General features: G+C 50.3%; 1 protein-coding gene across 20 annotated transcripts in view; it reads right to left on the bottom strand.

Moving 5' to 3' along the window:
- Positions 1–19691, bottom strand: part of PTPRU (protein tyrosine phosphatase receptor type U) — a 90379-nt gene that overhangs the window by 13750 nt on the left and 56938 nt on the right. For 8 of the 20 annotated variants that reach the window (XR_014807360.1, XR_014807362.1, XR_014807364.1 and 5 more), the window contains 7 exons: positions 11161–11351; positions 10410–10485; positions 9843–9919; positions 3140–3176; positions 2474–2571; positions 2277–2393; positions 1043–1197 (listed from right to left, as the gene is read on the bottom strand). Coding sequence is in view for 14 of the 20 variants with exons in the window: in XM_021095728.2 (XP_020951387.2) it covers positions 1043–1197; positions 2277–2393; positions 2474–2571; positions 3140–3176; positions 9843–9919; positions 10410–10485; positions 11161–11351 (751 nt within the window). In the remaining 6 variants the exon portion in view is untranslated. Of the gene's footprint in view, positions 1–1042; positions 1198–2276; positions 2394–2473; positions 2572–3139; positions 3177–3744; positions 4628–7893; positions 7912–9319; positions 9920–10409; positions 10486–11160; positions 11352–19691 lie in introns of those variants that run through there. The other 12 variants (XM_021095724.2, XM_021095730.2, XM_021095729.2 and 9 more) reach the window with 4 other exon arrangements.

The raw sequence follows: 19691 nt of genomic DNA, 5'->3' as shown, positions 1-19691 counted from the left end.
GGGATCCGGCATTGCCATGAGCTGTAGTGCAGGTGGCAGACATGGCTCGGATCCCGTGTTGCTGTGGCAGTGGTGTAGGCTGGCAGCAATACCTCCAATTGGACCCCTAGCCTGGGAACCTCTATATGCCACGGGTGCGGCCCTGAAAAGACAAAGGACAGGGAAAAAGAAAAAAAAAAAAAAAGCAGCAAAAAACAAAACGACAACTTTTTCTACTAAAAAAATAAATAATAAATAAAAATTTTAAAAAGAGGCAAGAGGAAGATGAAGAGCAAGGATGAAGCAGAGCAGAGAGATAAAGCATAACTGGGTCCACAGCCAACCACGGCAGGAGCTGGGAAAGGAAGGAGCAGAGGTCAAAGTTGCAAAGGGCGTGGAGTTCCCGTCATGGCGCAGTGGAAACGAATCCGACTAGGAACCATGAGGTTGTGGGTTGGATCCCTGGCCTCCCTCAGTGGGTCAAGGATCCGGCATTGCCATGAGCTACGGTGTAGGTCACAGACTCAGCTCAGATCCCATGTTGCTATGGCTATGGTGTAGGCCAGCAGCCGTAGCTCTGATTGGACCCCTAGCCTGGGAACTTCCATATCCTGCGGGTGCAGTCCTAAAAAGCAAAAAGCAAAAAAAAAAAAAAAGTTGCAGAGGGCATGAAGGCCAAGGGGTGAGAAAAGCCCCCTGGGTTTGGAGGAGAGAAGGCAAAGACCTTCCCACCACCTGGGCCAAGCCTAGCACGCAGGTGTGCCATGCACACTTACTGAATGGAAGCAAATGGAACGCAGTCCTGCCTGGCACCTCACCACCCCCTCACCGCTTCCATGTCTCCAGCCCCTCCTTGGCCACTGGATGAAGGGTCTCCACAAGTCTTGGGAAGCGTATGAGGGTGACAACCCCAGATCCAAAGCTCAAATGGCAAAGGGTCCCTAGGGGTCATTCTCCCCTGTCCTCTGTCCCCAAGCAGGATGGACCCAAGTCCAGCCTCCTTTAGGGACTCTGAATAACCCCATCCCAGCCCCTCTCCTCCCTGGGGTCCCCAGCACCCCACCTGCAGTGGATGACAATGGGCCCAGCATCTGGAGGGGTGGAGGCCTTCACGCGCCGAATGAAGGCCAGCAGCCCTGTGGCATGGTAGGGGACGCCGTGCTCCGGCCACGCCGTGAAGTGGAACTGGCGGACCTCGTGGCGGGCAGAGTAGCCTCTCTGGGGAGACAAGAGTGACTGGTAACAAGGGAGTTCCCTTCTTGGCTCAGTGATTAATGAACCCAATCAGGATCCATGAGGATGCAGGTTCAATCCCTGGCCTCACTTAGCATGTTGAGGATCCAGCACTGCCATAAGCTGTGGTGTAGGTCGCAGATGCGACTCAGATCCCAAATTGCTGTGGCTGTGGCATAGGCCAGCAGCTGTAGCTCTAATTCGACCCCTAGCTTAGGAAGTTCCATAGGCCGGGGTGCAGCACTAAAAAAGGAGAAGAAAAAAAAAAAAAAAATGAGTGGTAACAGTCAGAGTCACTGCTGGCATCTATGAGACACTTCCTGTGTACCAGGCACTGTGGTAAGCCTCTCACCGTAGGAACTCAGTTCACCCCAATAAGACTTAGGAAGTGGTATTAATGACTCAGTGGAACAATAAAGAAAACCAGGGCTTAAAGAGGCGAAACTGCTTGCCTGAGGTCAGACAAGACAGATAGTACACAGGAGCTGGGCCGGGATCTGCCTGACGGCAAACCTGTGCTATTAATCACCCACCACTATTACCTCTGTTAGTCAACAGCCCTAGGAGATCATTTTGACTTTCTGGGTCTTCCTTCAAAGGGAGAAAACTATCTTTCCTCTGAGGACTTTCAGAGGATTACATGGGACCAGGGACAAGAGGCCTTGGCCATCCCTGGCCCTGTAGATTCTCATGAGTGATGTCACCACTCTGAGCCTCACTCTCCTTATCTTTAAAATGGGCCTAATGGTAAACACCTAATCCCACAGAGCTTTCCAGGGCTGGGTCAGTAGGTGCAACAGGCTTAGCTCAGTGCCCAGGACAGAACAGGACCAACACCTGGCAGCTTTCACCTCGTCACCTCGACTTCCTCTTAGTTGCCAGCAAAGATGGCTACCTTTCCATCCCTCCAATGTGCTCCCAGCAGTTCCCAAGTAGCTGCCCTGCTGGGATGCAGTGCTGCCCTCCCCACCCTCCACGTGGCCTGGGGGAGGTGGGCTCTGCCCTACCTCTCAGGCACCCTGGGAGGGACCCAGTCACGGTGACGGTGATGACAGGAGACTCACCCGCTCCAGGGCAAAGCTGCGCACAACATACTCGGCTAGAGTCTCCGTCTTCACCAGCGTGATCTTGATGTCCCCGTACATGTCCGAGTCCTCTGGCCAGTACCGCGAGCACTTCACCTGGAGTCCCCAGGGTCAGGCTGAGTGGGCTTTTCACTGCCCCCTGGCCCACCACGCCCCTCCCCCACGGCCCCGCTTACCCTGCCCACCTCCACCAGCTTGGTGATCATGACAATGCTGGAACAGTGCTCCTGCCACACCATGCGCCAGAAGTCGTAGACCATCTCGGGCTTTGGCCCTGAAGGCACAGAGGGTGCTTGTCCCGAGCCCAGGTCTCCACCCAGGGCCAGCGCACCACTGCTCCACACCACACACCCCACCAACTGCCAACTCAGGCCTGTTGGGCCCTGGGGGTGGGTATGATGAGGGTGGGCCCGCCTGGAAACCGGTCATCCTGGAGGCAGAGGTGGCGGCCACAGCACAAGTCTCCAGGCAGGACAGACAGATGGACAGTAACAGGGACCAGCCACAGGGACACAGCCACAGGGACCCAGATGGCCCCAGACCGAGAGGCATAAGGCACACCCATGAGGAGCGAGCCTGAGTGGGCCCTCTGCATGCAAACCAGACAGACAGCTAGACCAGGGAGTTGCAGGCGGACGGCACACATCAGGGAGACACAGACACAAAGAGGGGCAGAGGCTGACAGCTGGATTCCAGAAGACCCAGCCAGAGAGCAGGGCTCAGACAGACAGACAGACAGATGGAAAGGAGACGGGGAGCCAGGCAGAATTGGCAGGGGAGGCAGGCAGGCAGGCAGAGGGCACTGAGCACACTGGGGGCACACGGGCAGAGGTGCCAGGTACCTTGAGTGGCTATGAAGTGGTTTGACCTGTGGTAACCCTGGAACAGGAGAAGAGGGCGTGTTAAGACCCCAGGGAACAGCCCCTCATCGCTCAGGTCCCCTCTGCCCTCCTCTCTCAGAAGCTGCATCCACCCCCCAGGGAAGTGCCCCACCCTTCTGACCAGGGTGACCCTGTCCTCCCACACCCCAAGTAAGGAAAGAAGCAGAGCCTGAACACCAGTGTCTTGGGCTTAAACCCATCTTTGCCACGTGACCCTAAGGAGGACACAACTCCTTAATGGGCCTAGAGGGCCTCCCCATTCAGAAACTGGAAATAATTAGCCACAATCTGCTTACAGCCTGGCTGCTGTTTGGAAACAAATAAACTGCAGGGTGACCCTGCTCTATTCCCAAAGTCCCAGAGGCCCTAAGCGACCCCAGACCCCAGGCCGGGTCTTGTCAGCTATCCCAGCCCCGCTCAGGGCGACCAGAATGGGCAATGCCCCTCCCCACTACCTCCGCCACCCCCGCCCCCAGAGCTCAGGGTGGCCAGATGAAGGCTTCAGGTTAGGAGTTAAGGAGCACAGGAGTTACTCATGGCCGTTAGATAAAATGCTTTTTAAAATCTTTTTTTTTTTTTTTGGCTGTGCATGTGGAAGTCCCTGGCCAGGGGACTGAACCTGAGCCACAGCAGCAACCCAAGCCACTGAAGTGATAACATCAGGTCCTTAACCCACTGTGCCACATGGGAACTCCAAGTCTTTTTCAACATCAATAATAATGTTAGTAAAAATAAAAAGTAATTAAAATTATTATTTATGAAAATAATAATAAATATTTTCAGGCTCTATTATGGTCACATACTATGCTAAGCACTTTACCTACATTATCTCCCACAAAAGAGAGGCCAAGAGCTACTTCATCCTCCATCCCCAGAGCCCTCAGGCTGAGAAGAAGAACCAGTCAGACTCCACTTGGCCCTGGGGACCTTGTGCCCATGAGGTCTTGCTGTCGAGAAACACCCAGAGAATCAGGGCGGGTGACGTGGGACAGATAAAAAGTCCTGCAGGGTTGGTGCAAGAGAAAATAGCCAGGCTTGGCCATTTTCCTCCACGTCACACCCTCCACTCGGATCCCAGCAACTGCTCTGGCCCAAGGGGCAGCGTCGAACTGCCAAGGTTTAAATCCCAGCTCTACCCTGTGTGCCCTCAGGCAAATCCTTTTATGTCTCTGTGCCTGTATTTTCACATCTATAAAATCGGAATAATTATAGTATGTACCTCCCAGGGCTGTTGTGAAGAATAAACATACAGCAAGGACTGGGCGCTGTGGCGAGCACAAGCCAGGACTTAATCAAGAGTAGCCATTATTAGTAGCACCACTTTAAAGGTCACTGAGCACCCCTGGAGATCCAAACGGGGTGGATGTCAAGAATTTCTGGACAGGGAGTTCCCTTCATGGCTCAGCGGTTAACGAACCCAACTAGGATCCATGAGGACACGGGTTCGATCTCTGACATCACTCAGTGGGTTAAGAATCCGGCGTTGCTGTGAGCTGTGGTGTAGGTCACAGACATGGCTCAGATCCCTTGTTGCTGTGGCTGTGGCATAGGCCACCGGCTGTAGCTCTGATTCGACCCCTAGCCTGGGAACTTCCATATGCCTCAAGCGAGGCCCTAAAGAACAAAAAACAAAAAACAAAAAAAAAAGAATTTCTGGGCACATGGTGGTTTATCACAGCGGTGAAGAATGTGAGTCTTAGGGTCACGTTGACCTGGGACTCTGTTGCAACTCTGCTAAGTAGTAGCTGTGGATTCTAGGTCCTAAGCGGCAATTCTCAGCCTCTAATGTGCACACAGATCTCTTGGAGATCTTGTTAAAAGGTAGGTTCAGGGAGTTCCCACTGTGGTGCAGTGAGTTAAGAATCTGACTGCAGCAGCTCATGTTGCTGCAGAGGTGTGGGTTCGAACCCTGGCCTGGCACAGTGAGTTAAAGGATCTGGGATTGCCATAGCTATAGCAGAGGTCACAGTTGAGGCTTGGATTCAGTCCCTGGCCCAGGAACTTCCATATGTCACAGGTGCAGCAAAAGAAAAAAAAAAAAAAAAAAAAGAAAGAAAAATTTTTTTTTAAAAAGGCAGTTTCAGATTTAGAAGGTCTGGGGCAGGGCCCAGGATTGTGCATTTCCAGCCAGATCCCAGAAGGTGCCAAGGCTGGGCCTAAAAACACTGAGTAACCAGGCTCTCTGCTCTCTAAGCCCCTGTTCTCCTCTAGAACATGAAGATAACAGCAAGACACACACCTCAAAGAGTCTGCTGTTTATCAACATGTTCCCGTGAAAATGGCCAAAACACAAAGTTACCAGTGATGAAGAGCCCCCTTGAGTCACTCAGACCTTTCTGGGTCCACCTAATTACCTCCCACTGTCTCCTCAGCCACTGCCTCTGCGTTAAGTCCTCAGGGGAACTCCTGGGGAGGTAGAGGAGCTCAGCAGACATGCTGTCAGGGCTGCCTCCACCCCCAGCATTAGACAAGCTGGGAACAAGCGACTCCCACCTAAAACCAGTTTGCCTGCAACACTCACATGGGAGCCAGGGTCTCTTCTGATTCATCTGTTTCTGTCCCTCCAGTGCCCAGCACTCAACCGCTAGTCAGTCCATACAGTAAACCACTGAACAAGTTTTTAGACAGATGGCCTTCCATATCTGCATGTTACCTTTTTAATTGCATGTGTGCATTCCTGCGCAATTATGCCACACAGAGGACAGTGAAATGGGAAGTTTTAAATGCTCAAATGTTAAAGGAAACCACCTTGAGCACACCCACTGTAGAGACCAGGATTAGAGAGTAGGGGTCCTCACGCTCCAAGCCAAGTCCTAGGTGCCTAGGCACCTCTGAGTGGGAGGGCGGGGGGCTGACCACTTGCTCAGTGGGAAAGACCCCGAGGGCATCCCTCTGCCCCTCGAAATGCCCCTCGAAAGGAGAAAGGCATGGTTTCATGTAAGAGTGGAAGATTTAGCCTGGGTTTTGTTTGTTTCTTTGTTTTGCTTTTTACGGCCACTCATGCAGCATATGGAAGTTCCCAGGCTAGGGGTTGAATCAGAGCTGCAGCTGCTGGCCTAGACCACAGCCACAGCAATGAGGGATCTGATCCAGGTCTGGGACCTGCACCACAGCTCATAGCAACACCAGATCTTTAACCCGATGAGCGAGGCCAGGAATCAAACCCACATCCTCATGGATACTAGTCAGATTCGTTACTGCTGAGCCATAGTGGGCATGCCTAGGCTGGGTTTCAGGCCCAGCTCTGCCAATCCAGAGCCACAGGGCACTGCGGCAGCCACTTAACCTTTCTAAGCCTCAACTGTCTCCTCCGCCAAATGCAGGTCCCAACTTGATAAAGATGACATGAGGTGCCCGAGGTATCTAGCACAGAGCAGATGCTCAGCCAACGACACTTTAGTTAAGTGGCATTTGAAGATGTATTCAGTCAAGGCTTCTCAGGGCATTTTGTGAGAATCCAATAACAACCAAATGGTTGGGACAGTGTGTCATATGGAGACTGCAATATAAAGTGTAACGACCTATATTCATCAGCCCTTAAAGCCCATTAGGGCTGAGTACATCCACTGCATCGTGTGGGCCTCATATTCCATTTACATATGGGAACTTTATAAATCAACTGTTTATTTGTTTTTGTTTTTTTCTCTTTCAGCTGCACTCGAGACATATGGAAGTTCCCAGACCAGGGATCAAATCCAAGCCTCCACCGCGACCTATGCCACAGCGGCAGCAACGCTGGATCCTTCACTCACTGTGCCACAGTGGTAACACCTCAACTGTTTAAACAAACTCAAAATAAGGCAGAAGGTGTCTAGGGCACAACTGTCATCTCCAGGAGATGCAACATTATATATTCAATGTCTCTGTATTGTCTGAAAATCCAACAATGAACTATATTTTTGCAATCATAAAAAAGCAAGAAATATATTTGTAAAAGAAAAAAGACAAGATAAAACAAAAAAGATACCAACAAATAGCAAACAATCCCATCAGGCATTAACTATTATGAAAATAATATATATTAAAAATCAAATCAGAGGATTGCTAGATGAATTAGGGTTTTTATGGTTTTTTTTTTAATCTTATAAGTCCCCAACACAGCACAATTTTTTAACATAATACCCAAACGGCTCCCCAAATATAAAACATTTAAATTAGGGCTAAATTGAGGGCTGAGTGGTGAGGGCTCAATTTCAAGCAAACTGATGACAAAGGGATTTGAACACCAGGGAAACCAGTATTAGGGGGACAGCCTGGGGCTACCCTTGCTTCCTTGAAGGCCTTGACCACCCCAGGCAGTGGAGACAAGGCACCCAGGGCAGCTTCCCCACCCCACCCGGCCCCACCCCTCCCAGGCCCACAGACGGCGAGGCTAGTGAGGACTCATGGGGAAGGGGAGCTGGGCACAGAGGAGACAGAGGTGGTGGCTGGTGAAGAACGGGGACTGGGGAGGCCCCCCAACACGGCCGGCCCATCTCGGGGTAGAGGAGGATGGAAGGAATCATTTACAACAGGGATCGTGTTGAATCTTCAGCCCTGGGCGGCCCCTGGCCAGGCTGCTGAAATGGACGGTTGGTGTTGGGCACAAGTGGAGGGGAAGGAGGACAGAGACAGAGAGAGAGACAGCCAGAGACTGTGAGCGTCTGAGATACAGCCGGTCAGACAGACGAGGAGGAGGAGGAGGAGGAGGAGGAGACGGGGAGAGAGATACTTACTTCACGGTTTATCCGAATCTTAATGATTCCAGTGAGGGAACAGTACAAAGCAAAAGAGACAGATATTAGGCCAGAGGCAGATGGAAGTGGACGGAGCACAGGAGTGGCCAGAATGGGTGATGCCAGCAGGGGAGGCAGAGCAGAGATAGGTGGGCCCGGCTGGGCAAGAGACGGGGAGGGGCAGGTCCCTGCTGGAGGCCCAGGGAGAAGCCGACTGGGACCTTGAGGATACCGAGGAGGGGCCCCCCATCACCCAAGGTGCCCAAGTCTGAGAGGCCAGGCCGGGCCCGTTCCCCAGCCAGGGGAGAGGATGGCAGGTTGGGGAGAAGGCAAGGAATTCTGGAAAAAGTGTGGTAGCACAGCTGGCCCCCAGCAGGAGGAGGTGAAGAAGAAGGAGAGGAAAGGTCACCTCCGGAGTCGCTGACTACCCCACCTCCCAGATACACACCTCCTCCTCCACCTCAGGCCTGTCATGCTGCTCGCTACCCCGACACCCTTCCTCTGGCCCCCCAAAGCCAGCCAAGCCCTCTGCCTCCAGGCAGCCCACCCCAGCTAACCCCGGCCCTACCACTACCTTGCTGCGTGATGCTGAGAAAGTCATTCCTCTTTTCTGGCCTGTGCTTTCCCACCTAAACTGAATTTTATTTTACTTGTTATGTTCATGTCTCCCCCACTAGAATCTACATGTCTGGGCAAAGCGAGGACCGTGTCTGCTTGTTCACAGCTGTTTCCCTGATGATGCCCAGGACCAATGCCGGGCACACAGCAGGTGCTCAAAATATACCTAATAAATGAATAGATGACTGACTGCCGAACTTGGCTTGCTGCAGCTGGGGGAGCCTGATCGGGGTCCCTGGGCCCGTCCTGTCTCACCCCCAGCCACACGTGGGGAACAGACTCATTGCTGCTTCTTCACACCCAACCTGGCCTCCCGGCTGCCTGCCCTGTCTCTGGCCTCTCCCTCCAGTCCAGCCCAACCAGGTTGGGCTGCCCAGAGAGCCTCACAGGCTGAGACTTGGATCCCTTCTTGTTCACTCATTTGCTGTGTGACCTAGGAGAAGCAGCTTTACCTCTCTGAGCCCCAGTTTCCTCGCCTGTAAAATGAGGCCATCCAGCTAACTGCCACATAGGGTGGTAACAGGGATTAGAGAAAATCAAATATTTGGTATAAAGTGCTTAGCACAGTGCTTGGCACACACTACATGCTCAATAAACATGAGTAATTATTCTTTTTTTTTTTTTTTTTTTTTTGCTTTTGCTTTTTAGGGCCGTACCCGCAGCACATGGAAGTTCCCAGGCTAGGGTCTGAATTAGAGCTGTAGCTGCCAGCCTACACCACAGCTTATGGCAACACCAGATCCTTAACCCACTGAGCAAGGCCAGGGATCGAACCCATGTCCTCATGGTTACTAGTCGGGCTCGTTACTGCTGAGTCTCAATGGGAACTCCCAGTAATTAGTTTTAAAGTACCACTCTGGTCAAACAGTTAGGGAAGGCAGCTATGCTCACCGCTATACCACCAACACACGGTCAAACACTTTCAGTGGTGCCCCGAAGAAAAAGCCCAAACTCCTCGGCCTGCCATTTGAGGCCTTCGCCATCCACCCCTGCCTGCCTTCAGCCTTGCCATGTATCACGAGATACACCTCCAAGCCTCTTGGCCCCTCACCAAGAGGGGGTCCCTCCTCATGTCTGGGCCTATCTGTCTGTCCTCTTCCCTTCATCCTACTTCAGTGAAGCCCTCCATCTCTCAGGCCAACTCTGGCCTGCAGGAGCCTTCCAGACACCCGCCTCTTCAAGCTCCCTGGCACTGACTGCAGGAGGTGGGGGTCGCTCAGGACCCAGCCGTGTGAACCGCTCTTTGTTCCCTGCCAGGTTCCCACCCCGCCTGGACAGTGAGCCTGGAGCGGGCAGGGCCGGTCAGCAGAGACGACAGGCGAGGCACTCACGTCTATGTAGTTGGCATTGATGTAGTCGGCGTCGGGGTCTCCCAGCATCGGGTGGAGTTTCACTCGGTGCCGATCATCTGGAAACAAAGAATAGGTGGCCATAGGGTTGGCAGGAGCTAAACTGGGGAGCCCAGAGCTGGGGCTGCTGGGGGAGGCTCCCTGCAGGCCAGGGGGTGGGCACAGGCAGGGCAGCCAGGGAAACTGGAGGCTCAGGACTGACCAATAGGCTCTGGGCACTGCTGGCGGCAGGACAAGCCAGTGGTTAGAATCTAGGCTGCAGCACCAAGGAGGCCCAAGGTCCCACACTGCTCGGGCAAGTATTAGCTGTGTGACCTTGGGCAGGGGGGTAACCTCCCAAGCCTCAGTTTACTTTTCTGCAAAGTGGGGGTTCTAACACGTCCTACTTCACAGGGTTACTGAGAGGACCAAGTGAGATAGTGGGTGTGAGGCTCAGCACACAGCTTGGCAGGTGACAGGACCTCAATAAATGGTCACTGGGCTGTTCCCCCCCCTTCCTATTCCCTCCCATCCACTGCCCCAGACTCCAGGCCCCTCCCCAGGACTCACAGGCAGGCACGGGTTCCTGCCGGCCGCCCTTGACCTTGTCTTTCTTCTTTGTAGCATCCCAGCCTTCAAAGAAGCTCTGCCAGGAAGGAAAGTGGTAGTCAATGGAGAAGGGAAGCCCCTCCCCTCTTAAGAACCCAATCCCCTCAAAAGGATGGGGGTAGAACCACAATAAGGGCCAAGTTCAGGGTTAAACTTGGGGCCTGAGATAAAGTCACTGTATATCCCTTCATCAGTGATGCACTAAGTTCCAAAGCAAGCAGTGTGGGCAAAATGAGAAAAGAGAGGAAAAGATGGTTAGAGTTTAGAGACCTTTTAGAATGAGAGTCAGGTTTAGGGCAAATCCAGGTTTACGCTGGGAAGAAGGTAAAGATGAGGGTGAAATTAAGTCCAGGTGGAGGTAGGACGGGATTCAAGTCAGAGTTCAAATCCAGCTTAGGATGACAGGATCAAAGTTAGACTGGGGTTTAGATTAAAGGTCAGGGTCACATTAGGGATAGGATAAAGATTCTTGCAGGGTCCAGATGGAGACTGAGATAAGATTCAAGGTCAGATTTCAAGTCAGGGTTAGGATGAGTGAGAAACTAGATCAGTCTGGGATTAGAATCAAGGTCAAGGTCAAAAAAATTAGGTCGAGTTGGGGACTGTCAGAGCATGGGTCCACCCAGGGCTGGGCTGGGGGTTTGCCAGGGTCCACAGTGAGAAGGAACCAGGCAAGGCCTTGAAGGGTCCTGGCTGGACTGGGGCCATGCACCTCGTACTCCTGCTTGAAGCCATAGCCCTCGGCCGTCTTCATCTGGTTGATGTGCTGCAGGAGGTCGGCCACACGCACCGCAGGATGCAGCTGCCCTGTGTGGTATGGGGAGCCCTTCCGGCCGCACGGACGCCGCGGTGAGCCCCCCAGGAGGCTGCTGGCCTCGGTGACCCCCCCACTGCGCTGGTCTCCTGCAGTCAGAGAAAGGGAGAGGGGTTCCTAATACACACAGACCCAGCCTGGGGAGCCCCAGATGGATTTGGGGGCCGAAGGAGGGAAGGGAGCTCAGCCAATGTGGATTGTTTGCTGGAGCCAAGCAGCCTAGTGGGGTTGTCCCTCCCGGCTGCATCTCGCTTTTCCCATCTGTAAAAGGAGGAGACGGGTCCACTGTGACCTCTGAGGTCCCTTTGGGCCCAGACCTGCCCGCTGTCATCCTGTGGTCCCCTCACCCTTCTGGGCTCCCCAGCGGGATGGGACACACCCCTCTGTGACTTCAGTGGCTGCCTGCAGGGGGCAGTGCTCAGCAGAGCCCAAGACAGTCCCCTCCTTCCTCCCTCTCTTGCAGGGAACAATCTGGAACACTGACAACTCCCCACAATTACCCCCATTCAAAGACAAGCAAATCCCGAAATTAGCTGCTGCCGCCACCCCCTCTGCAGATTAGCGGGAAGCACCTGAATAGAGGCGTTTCTCCTGCGCAAGCATTTCCATTGTCAGCCTGTGTGGCAGCTCAGCCCATGGAGAACAGGTGGAGAGGTTCACGGTGCCCCACACGCCCAGGGAAGGGAAAACCACCCCCTCCTGCAGACCACCCACTCCTGGCCAGCACCCTCAAGGACATCTCACCCTACCCCCCTGCCCCCCAGCCCCCCAGATCAGGTCCTGGGTTTGAGAAAACAGCCTGGCTCAGAAAACACACCCACCTCCTGACTCTCACAATCACACACTTAACACTCATTCCCCGCTCCTGCCCTGCAAGACCTCACTCTGGGCCGGCCTGCCACATTTCTCATGCTGTTCTCGGCCCAGCTCTGAGCTGGCAGGGGCAGGTAGGAAACTCCCAGTAGGACCTAAATGCCAGCCGCCTCTCTTCTCTGTGCCTTCACACATGCTCTTCCTCTGCTTCAAACACCCTCCTCCCACCCTTTATGCCTGGTAACTCAGATTCATCCTTTCGGGGTTCAGCTGAAACGACCCTCCTTCTCTGATGCTTGGCCTCTAATTCCGAGTCACGACTAATAGCACGAATGCAGGACTAAGAGAATAGCAAGCGCTCCAGGATGGACACCATCCCTCCCCCGTGCAGCTCCACTTGCCCAAACTCCACTCTCTGCCTCTTCAAATCAGGGAGCCTGCAGGCCCTGCTCGCCTTCCCCTTTCTGTGCTGCAGTTTGAAAACTGCCTCTAGGGAGGAAGGCGATGGGAGGCAGGCCTCATCTCCTTTGTTTGTCTTCTCTCAGGAATCACAGTCGCGAGCTGCCTGGCGCCCCAGGTCTGAAAACAACTGTTTCACGTATTTTATCCAGATTTCCAGTTGCTGCCAGCTGGAGGGCAAGTCATGCGCCAGGTACACACCATCGCAGTCACATGCCCCAAGCCCTTAATTTTTCAGACAGGGAAACGAAGATCCAAAGAGGAGAGATTTAGTGGTGTAGTGGTTGCCCAAGTGTGTTCCAGAAAATACTGGTCGTGCCAGATGACTCAGTCATGTTCCATTAAAAAGCAGAGAAGGAAGATGAGAGCGGTTCCATGTTTTAAAGGAATCTGTGACATTCTAGCTTAAACAAAAATAAGTAGGGGTTTTTTTGTGGGTTTTTTTTTTTTTTTTTTCCCCATTAGACCTCTTAGGGCTTCCAACATGCTAATGTGTATTTTAAGAGATGGGTGGAAATAGCAATGTTTCACCTCCGCCTTTCACCACGGAAAGCTTTTGTTTGTTTCATGAAACATCCTGAGGGTAACGCAGTGTATAATGGGATTGAGAGACAGGCTCTGGAGTCAGGCAGGCCTCAGATCAAACCCCAGCTCTGCATGTGACCTTGGGGATATTACTTACTCTTCAGAAATTTCCCTTTCCACAGGACAAATGAAGCTTCAAATTGTTACTCTTGGAGTTCCTACTGTGGCACATTGTGGTAAGAATCCCACTGCAGCAGCTCAGGTGGCTGCAGAGGTGCAGGTTCAAATCCTGGCCTGGTGCAGTGGGCTAAAGATCCGGCATTGCCACAGCTGCGGCTCAGATTTAATCCCTGGCCCAGGAATTTCAATATGCAAAGGGTGCAGCCAAAAAACAAAAACAGGAAGTTCCCCTTGTGGTTCAGTGGTCATAAGCCCGAATAGTATCCACGAGGATGCAGGTTCAATCCCTGGCCTCGCTCAGTGGCTTAAGGATCCGGCACTGCCATGAGCTGTGGTGTAGGTTGCAGACACAGCTCAGACCCCTCATTGCTGTGGCTGTGGCGTAGCCCTCTCCCAGGCTCTCCCCGGCTCCATCATGACTGTGGGACATCTTTTGGGAGTAACTGCTGGACAGCTGATGTTTGCAGAGAGAGCTGAGGCCCCGAGGAAGAAACCTGAATCTGAACTCTGACTCAAGTCACTGGACCTCTTTGGAGCTCAGTTTCGACGTTTGAAAATGGGGATCCTCAGACTTTCCTCAAAGATGGGCCCTTTCCCCGATTCCCATCCACCCTCAGGTGAAGACAGGTCATGGGTTATACCATCTAGCAGCACGCTCTACTTTGCCCTCACTATTTGCAATTAACAAATAATTTTAGGAGTTCCCATCATGGCACAGTGGAAAGGAATCTGCCTAGGAACCATGAGGTTGCAGATTCAATCCCTGGCCTTGCTCAGTGGGTTAAGGGTCTGGATCCCGCGTTGCCGTGAGCTGTGGTGTAGGTTGCAGATGCGGCTCGAATCTGGCGTGGCTGTGGCTGTGGCACAGGCTGGCAGCTGTGGTTTCAATGAGACCCCTAGCCGGGGGACCTCCATATGCCATGGGTGCGGCCCTAAAAAGCAAAATAGAATGAAATAAAAATAACTTTAAAGAAACACGGCCTATAATAACAGCTAACAATAGCATACTGAGTGCTTGCCTAGGCCTGGCATGATTCTTAGAATATTCAATCCTAGAATATCCCTATACTGCAGGCACTACTGCGATCCCCCTACTAAGTGAGGAAAGTGAGGCCCAGAAGGGTCAAGTTACCTGCTCAGCATCAGGATTCAAACTCAGGCCCATCTGACTCTGGGATTCCGTTATCTTAGTCAGTTTTCCTCTTCCTGATAAAGGGGCATTTGTGGTGAGGAAAGAACTGGCTACTTATTTGACAAACCATTTGGCTAGAACCCACTGCTTCCCATGGAGTCAGGAGCTCTGGAGGGACAGGGCTCAAAGGGTGTGAGGGTTTTCAGGGATAGGATTGGAATCAATGGGGAAACATCCCAACATCTTGGAAACAACTCAGCTCAGCATGTACTCAGCATGGGAAGTCCCTTTTTTTTTTTTTTTTTTTTTTTAATTTTTTAGGGCCGCACCCACAGCATATGGATGTTCCCAGGCTAGGGGTCGAATGGGAGCTGCAGCCGCTGGCCTGCGCCACAGCCACAGCAATGCTGGATCTGAGCCGCATCTGCGACCTACACCACAGCACACAGCAACGAAGATCCTTAACCCACTGAGCGAGGCCAGGGATTGAACCTGTGTCCTCACAGATTCTAGTCGGGTTTGTTAACTGCTGAGTAGTGACGGGAACTCCTGGAAGTCCCTATTTAAAATTTTCACACTGAGGATGCCTCAAAATCAACATGGCTTTTTGTTCTAAACCACAAAAATCTGGCCCCCACTTGTTTGGAAAAGAAAAGGAGGTGGCGGCTAGACCACCATGGGGCATAAGAAAGAAGAAAAGGCACCGAAACTCAGCCCCACTCTCCTGAATACTCCTTGGGTTCCCCTGTGTGCTGCATCCGGCCTTCAGTGCCCACGCCCTCCTCACCAGCAGTCAAATCTTTTCCATCTCAGCTGAAGCCTTGACCGCTCCTGCCCAGAGGTGTATCTTATTAAAACGATAGCAGCACTAACGGTTCCCGCCACCCCCGTGGCAATTGGCCTGATGTGGATTTTTCTGGATCAGTCTCATCTCCCCAGCTAGTCAGTGAGTTCCTCCGGAGCAGAGCCCGAGTTTCCTGCCTCTCTGCAGCTCTCCGCAGGACTCAGCAGCAAGGCATGTGCCCACGCCACCCCCACCTCCCACTCTCCCCAACACGGGCTTGAGTTTTCGGCCCAAGCAGACCTCTCCACGTCGTCCCTCCCTGCTCTCCACACGCTCTTCCTCTTGCAGCTGTGCCTTTCCTTTCCCATCTCTGCTGGCCCAAATCCCATCTGGTCCTCCAGGCCCAGCCCCATACAGTAGAAACAGCAATTTGCAATTCAGAAAAACCTGCATTTAAATCCTGACTCTGCCACCTTCTGGCTGTTTGACCTGGACAAAGGATTATTCTCCTCTTTGGGTCTCTGTTTCCTCCTTTTAAGATCAAAGATTGATAATAGCTACTACTATGCAGGACTATGGTGTGAATTTAATGAGGCAGGTGGCAAAGAGAACATGATGGATGTATGCGTGTCAATGAATTTGAAAACAAATGAAGTGGGCAAAATTCCTGGACAAATATAACTTATTAAAATTGTCTTTTAAAAAAATTGTCTGAGTTCCTGCTGTGGCTCAGCAGAAATGAATCTGACTAGTATCCATGAGGACGCAGATTTGATCCCTGGCCTCACGCAGCATTGCTGTGAGCTGTGGTGTAGGTCACAGACACAGCTCGGACCTGGCGTTGCTGTGGCTGTGGTGTAGGCCAGCAGCTATAGCTCTGATTAGACCCCTGGCCTGGGAACCTCCATATGCCGCAGGTGCAGCTATAAAAAAGACAGAAAGAGAGAGAGAAAGACAGAGGGAGGGAGGGAGGAAGGAAGAAAGGAAAGAAAGAAAACAACAGAAGATGGTTTCACAGGTGAATTTCACCAAACTTTCAAGGAGCCAATTACTCCAATCTCCTGTGATCAGGAAAAAAAAGAAACCTCAATGCATCTTATAAGATGAATACAATCTTGATACCAGAAACCAGACAAAAATAGTGCAAAAAAGAAAACTGCAAGCCAATCTTACTAGGAAATACAGCTTTAAAATCTTGAAAAATATAATTATGGTGAATCCAACCATTCATAAAAAACATTATGCATCATGACCAAGTTGAATTTATCCCAAGAATTGAAGGGCTTTTTTTAAATTATTGGGGCAGGGGGGAACCACAGCGTGTGGTGGCTTGATATGGGATCTCAGTTCCCAGACCAGAGACTGGATCTTGGCCACAGTGGTGAAAGCACCAGCCTTAACCACTAGACTATCAGGGAACTCCCTTGAAGGTTATTTTAGCATTAGGAAACCTAAAAATGTCACTCACCTCACTAACAAACCAAAGGAAAAAATATGACATCGCAGTAAGTCCAGAAAAAAAGCATTCAGTAAGTTTAGCTCTCTAGGCCTTAGTGGCATCTTCTGAGAAAGCTCCGCGCCATGAGAGCGAAGGGGAGGAAGAAGCAAGTGTGCAAAAGAAGAAAGATGAGGCAGAGGTCCAAGGAAACTTGTCCACCCGTGAAAGCCACAGGACCGGAAACAAGGAAAGCCTAGAGGCCAGGGACGCTGGTACAATTTGTTGGACTGCATGCCTTCTGTCTAGAACGTGTCTCAATGGATCTAGAACAACTTTTTGCCATTCTGATCACCTCGACCACTTTGAGACCCACCTTGCTCATATCAAAATGGTCCCTTTTGGTTTCTTGCCCTGGACCTATGACATTCTGGACTAGTTCTGTTATCAGTTGTGGCTGAATGTAACACCTGTACAATAGACTATCTGTAGTCTTAGCTGAAGGAAAAAAAAAAAGCATTCAAAAAAGCATTCAGTAAGTTTAATGCCCATTTAAAATAAAACCTCTTGGAGTTCTTCTTGTGGCGCAGCAGAAACAAATCCGACTAGGAACTTTGAGGTTGTGGGTTCGATCCCTGGCTTCGCTCAGTAGTTAAGGATCTGGCACTGCCCTCAGCTGTGGTGTAGGTCGCAGACACAGCTCGGATCCTGTATTGCTGTGGCTGTGGCTTAGGCCAGCAGCTGTAGCTCTGATTCAACCCCTAGCATGGGAACCTCCATATGCTGCGAATGTGGCCCTAAAAAGCAAAAAGAAAAAGAAAAAAGAAAGTTTGGACCCTGAATAGCCAAAGCAATCTTAAGAAAGGAAAACGAAGCTGGAGGTATCAAGCTCCCTGACTTCAAACTACACTACAAAGGTGTAGTAATCAAAACAGTATGGCGATGGCACAAAATCAGACATATAGATCAATGCAGCAGAAGACAGAGCCCCAAAATAAACCACACACATATAGTCTATTAATCTATGACAAAGAGGCAAGAATATACAACGAGGAAAAGACAGTCTCTTCAATAAGTGGTGCTTAGAAACCTGGGAAAACAGGACAACTACAGGTAATGGAATGAAAATAGACCATTTTTCATACCATATTAAAAAATAAACTCAAAATGCATTAAAGATTTGGGCATTTTTCCAGATAAGACATACAGATGGCCAACAGACACACGAAGAATGCTCAACATCACTAATCATCAGGGACATGCAAATTGAAACCACAATGAGATATCACCTCATACCAGTCAGAATGGCTATCCTCAAAAAGTCAAAAAATAACAAGTGATGGTGAGGATATGGAAAAAAGGGAACCCTCCTGTTTGTGAGAATGGAAAACAGTATGGAAGCACCTCAAAACCTTTAAAATGGAACAACCATACAATTTTGTGATTCTACCCAAAGAAAATGAAAACACTAGTTTAAAAAAGAGATTGGGGAGTTCCCGTCATGGCTCGGTGGTTAACAAATCCGACTAGGAACCATGAGGTTGCGGGTTCGATCCCTGGCCTCGCTCAGTGGGTTAAGGATCCGGCATTGCCCTGAGCTGTGGTGTGGGTCGCAGACGCGGCTCGGATCCCAGATGCGCTCGGCATAGGCCAGCATCTACAGCTCCAATTAGACCCCTAGCCTGGGAACCTCCATATGCTGTGGGAGTGGCCCTAGAAAAGGCAAAAAGCCAAAAAAAAAAAAAAAAGAGAGAGAGAGAGATGCACCTCAATGTTCTCTGCAGCACTATTTACAACAGACAAGATACAGAAGCAACCTAAAAGGCTGTTGACAGATGATGGATAAAGAAGATGGGGTTATGTAGATATACCATGGAATATTCACTCAGCCATAAAAAAAATGAAATCTTACAATTCATGACAACATGGATGGACCTGGATGATATTATGCTTAGTGAAATAAATCAGACAAAGACAAATACTGTATGTTTTCACTTATGTGTAGAATCTGGAAAATCAAATAGACAAACATAAAACAGAAACAGACTCATACACACGGAGAACAAACTAGTGGATGCCAGAGTGGAGAGGGGCAGAAAGATGGGCAAAACAAATGAAGAGGATTAAGAGGTACAAACTACCAGTTATAAAATAAATAAGTCACAGGGATGTAATGTACAGCACAGTCAATAATACTGTAATAATTTTGTTTGGTATACAGGCCATAAAAATATCAAGTTGCTATATTAGACACCTGAAACTAATGCAACACTGTAAGCTCAGCATCACATCGTTCGTCATTAGGGAAACGCAAATCGAAACTATGAGATACCACCTCACATCCATTAGGATGACTGCTATAAAAAAACTTTTTTTCTGGGGGAGGAATAAATTAGGAGGTTGGGGTTAACATATACACACAACTACATATAAAATAGATAACCATGTCCTACTGTATAGCACAGGGAACTAAATTCACTATTTTATAATAATCTATAAGGGAAAATATTCTGAAAAAGAATCGAGATGTATATATACATGTGTGTATGTATGTATAACCGAATCTTTGTTGTATGCCTGAAACTAACATAATATTATAAGTCAACTATACTTGAATCTTAACAAAGAAGAGCAAAGAGGAAAAAAAAATTTTTTCTAACAGAAAATATGCTGGCAAGGATGTGGGGAAAACTGGAAACATTATATACTGCTGAGAGGAATGTCAAATGGTAGAGCAACCAGTATGGCAGTTCCTCAAAAAGTTAAAAATAGAACTACCACATAATCCAGCAATTCCACTTCTGGGTATATACCCAAAAGAGTTGAAAGCAGAACTCAAAAGAGATATTTGTGTACATCCATGTACATAGCAGCACTATTCACAATAGGTAAAACATGGAAGCAGCCCAACTGTCTATCAACAAAGGGACAAGAAAAGTCTGGTATATATTACTCAGCCTTAAAAAAGAAAGGTAATTCTAAAAGAAGCTGCTGGAGTTCCTATCATGGCTCAGTGCTTAACAAACCTGACTAGCAACCATGAAGACATGGGTTCCATCCCTGGCCTCGCTCAGTGGGTTAAGGATCTGGCATTGCCATGA

The sequence above is a fragment of the Sus scrofa genome, chromosome 6 (genome assembly GCF_054392235.1).
Source record: "Sus scrofa isolate SSC_HxYL_T2T_F1_AM1 chromosome 6, Sscrofa_HxYL_maternal_Yorkshire_Landrace_v2.0, whole genome shotgun sequence".
Classification (NCBI taxonomy): domain Eukaryota; kingdom Metazoa; phylum Chordata; class Mammalia; order Artiodactyla; family Suidae; genus Sus; species Sus scrofa.
The sequence above is the reverse complement of the archived record's forward strand: the minus strand, read 5'-3'. Positions and strand labels throughout refer to the sequence as shown.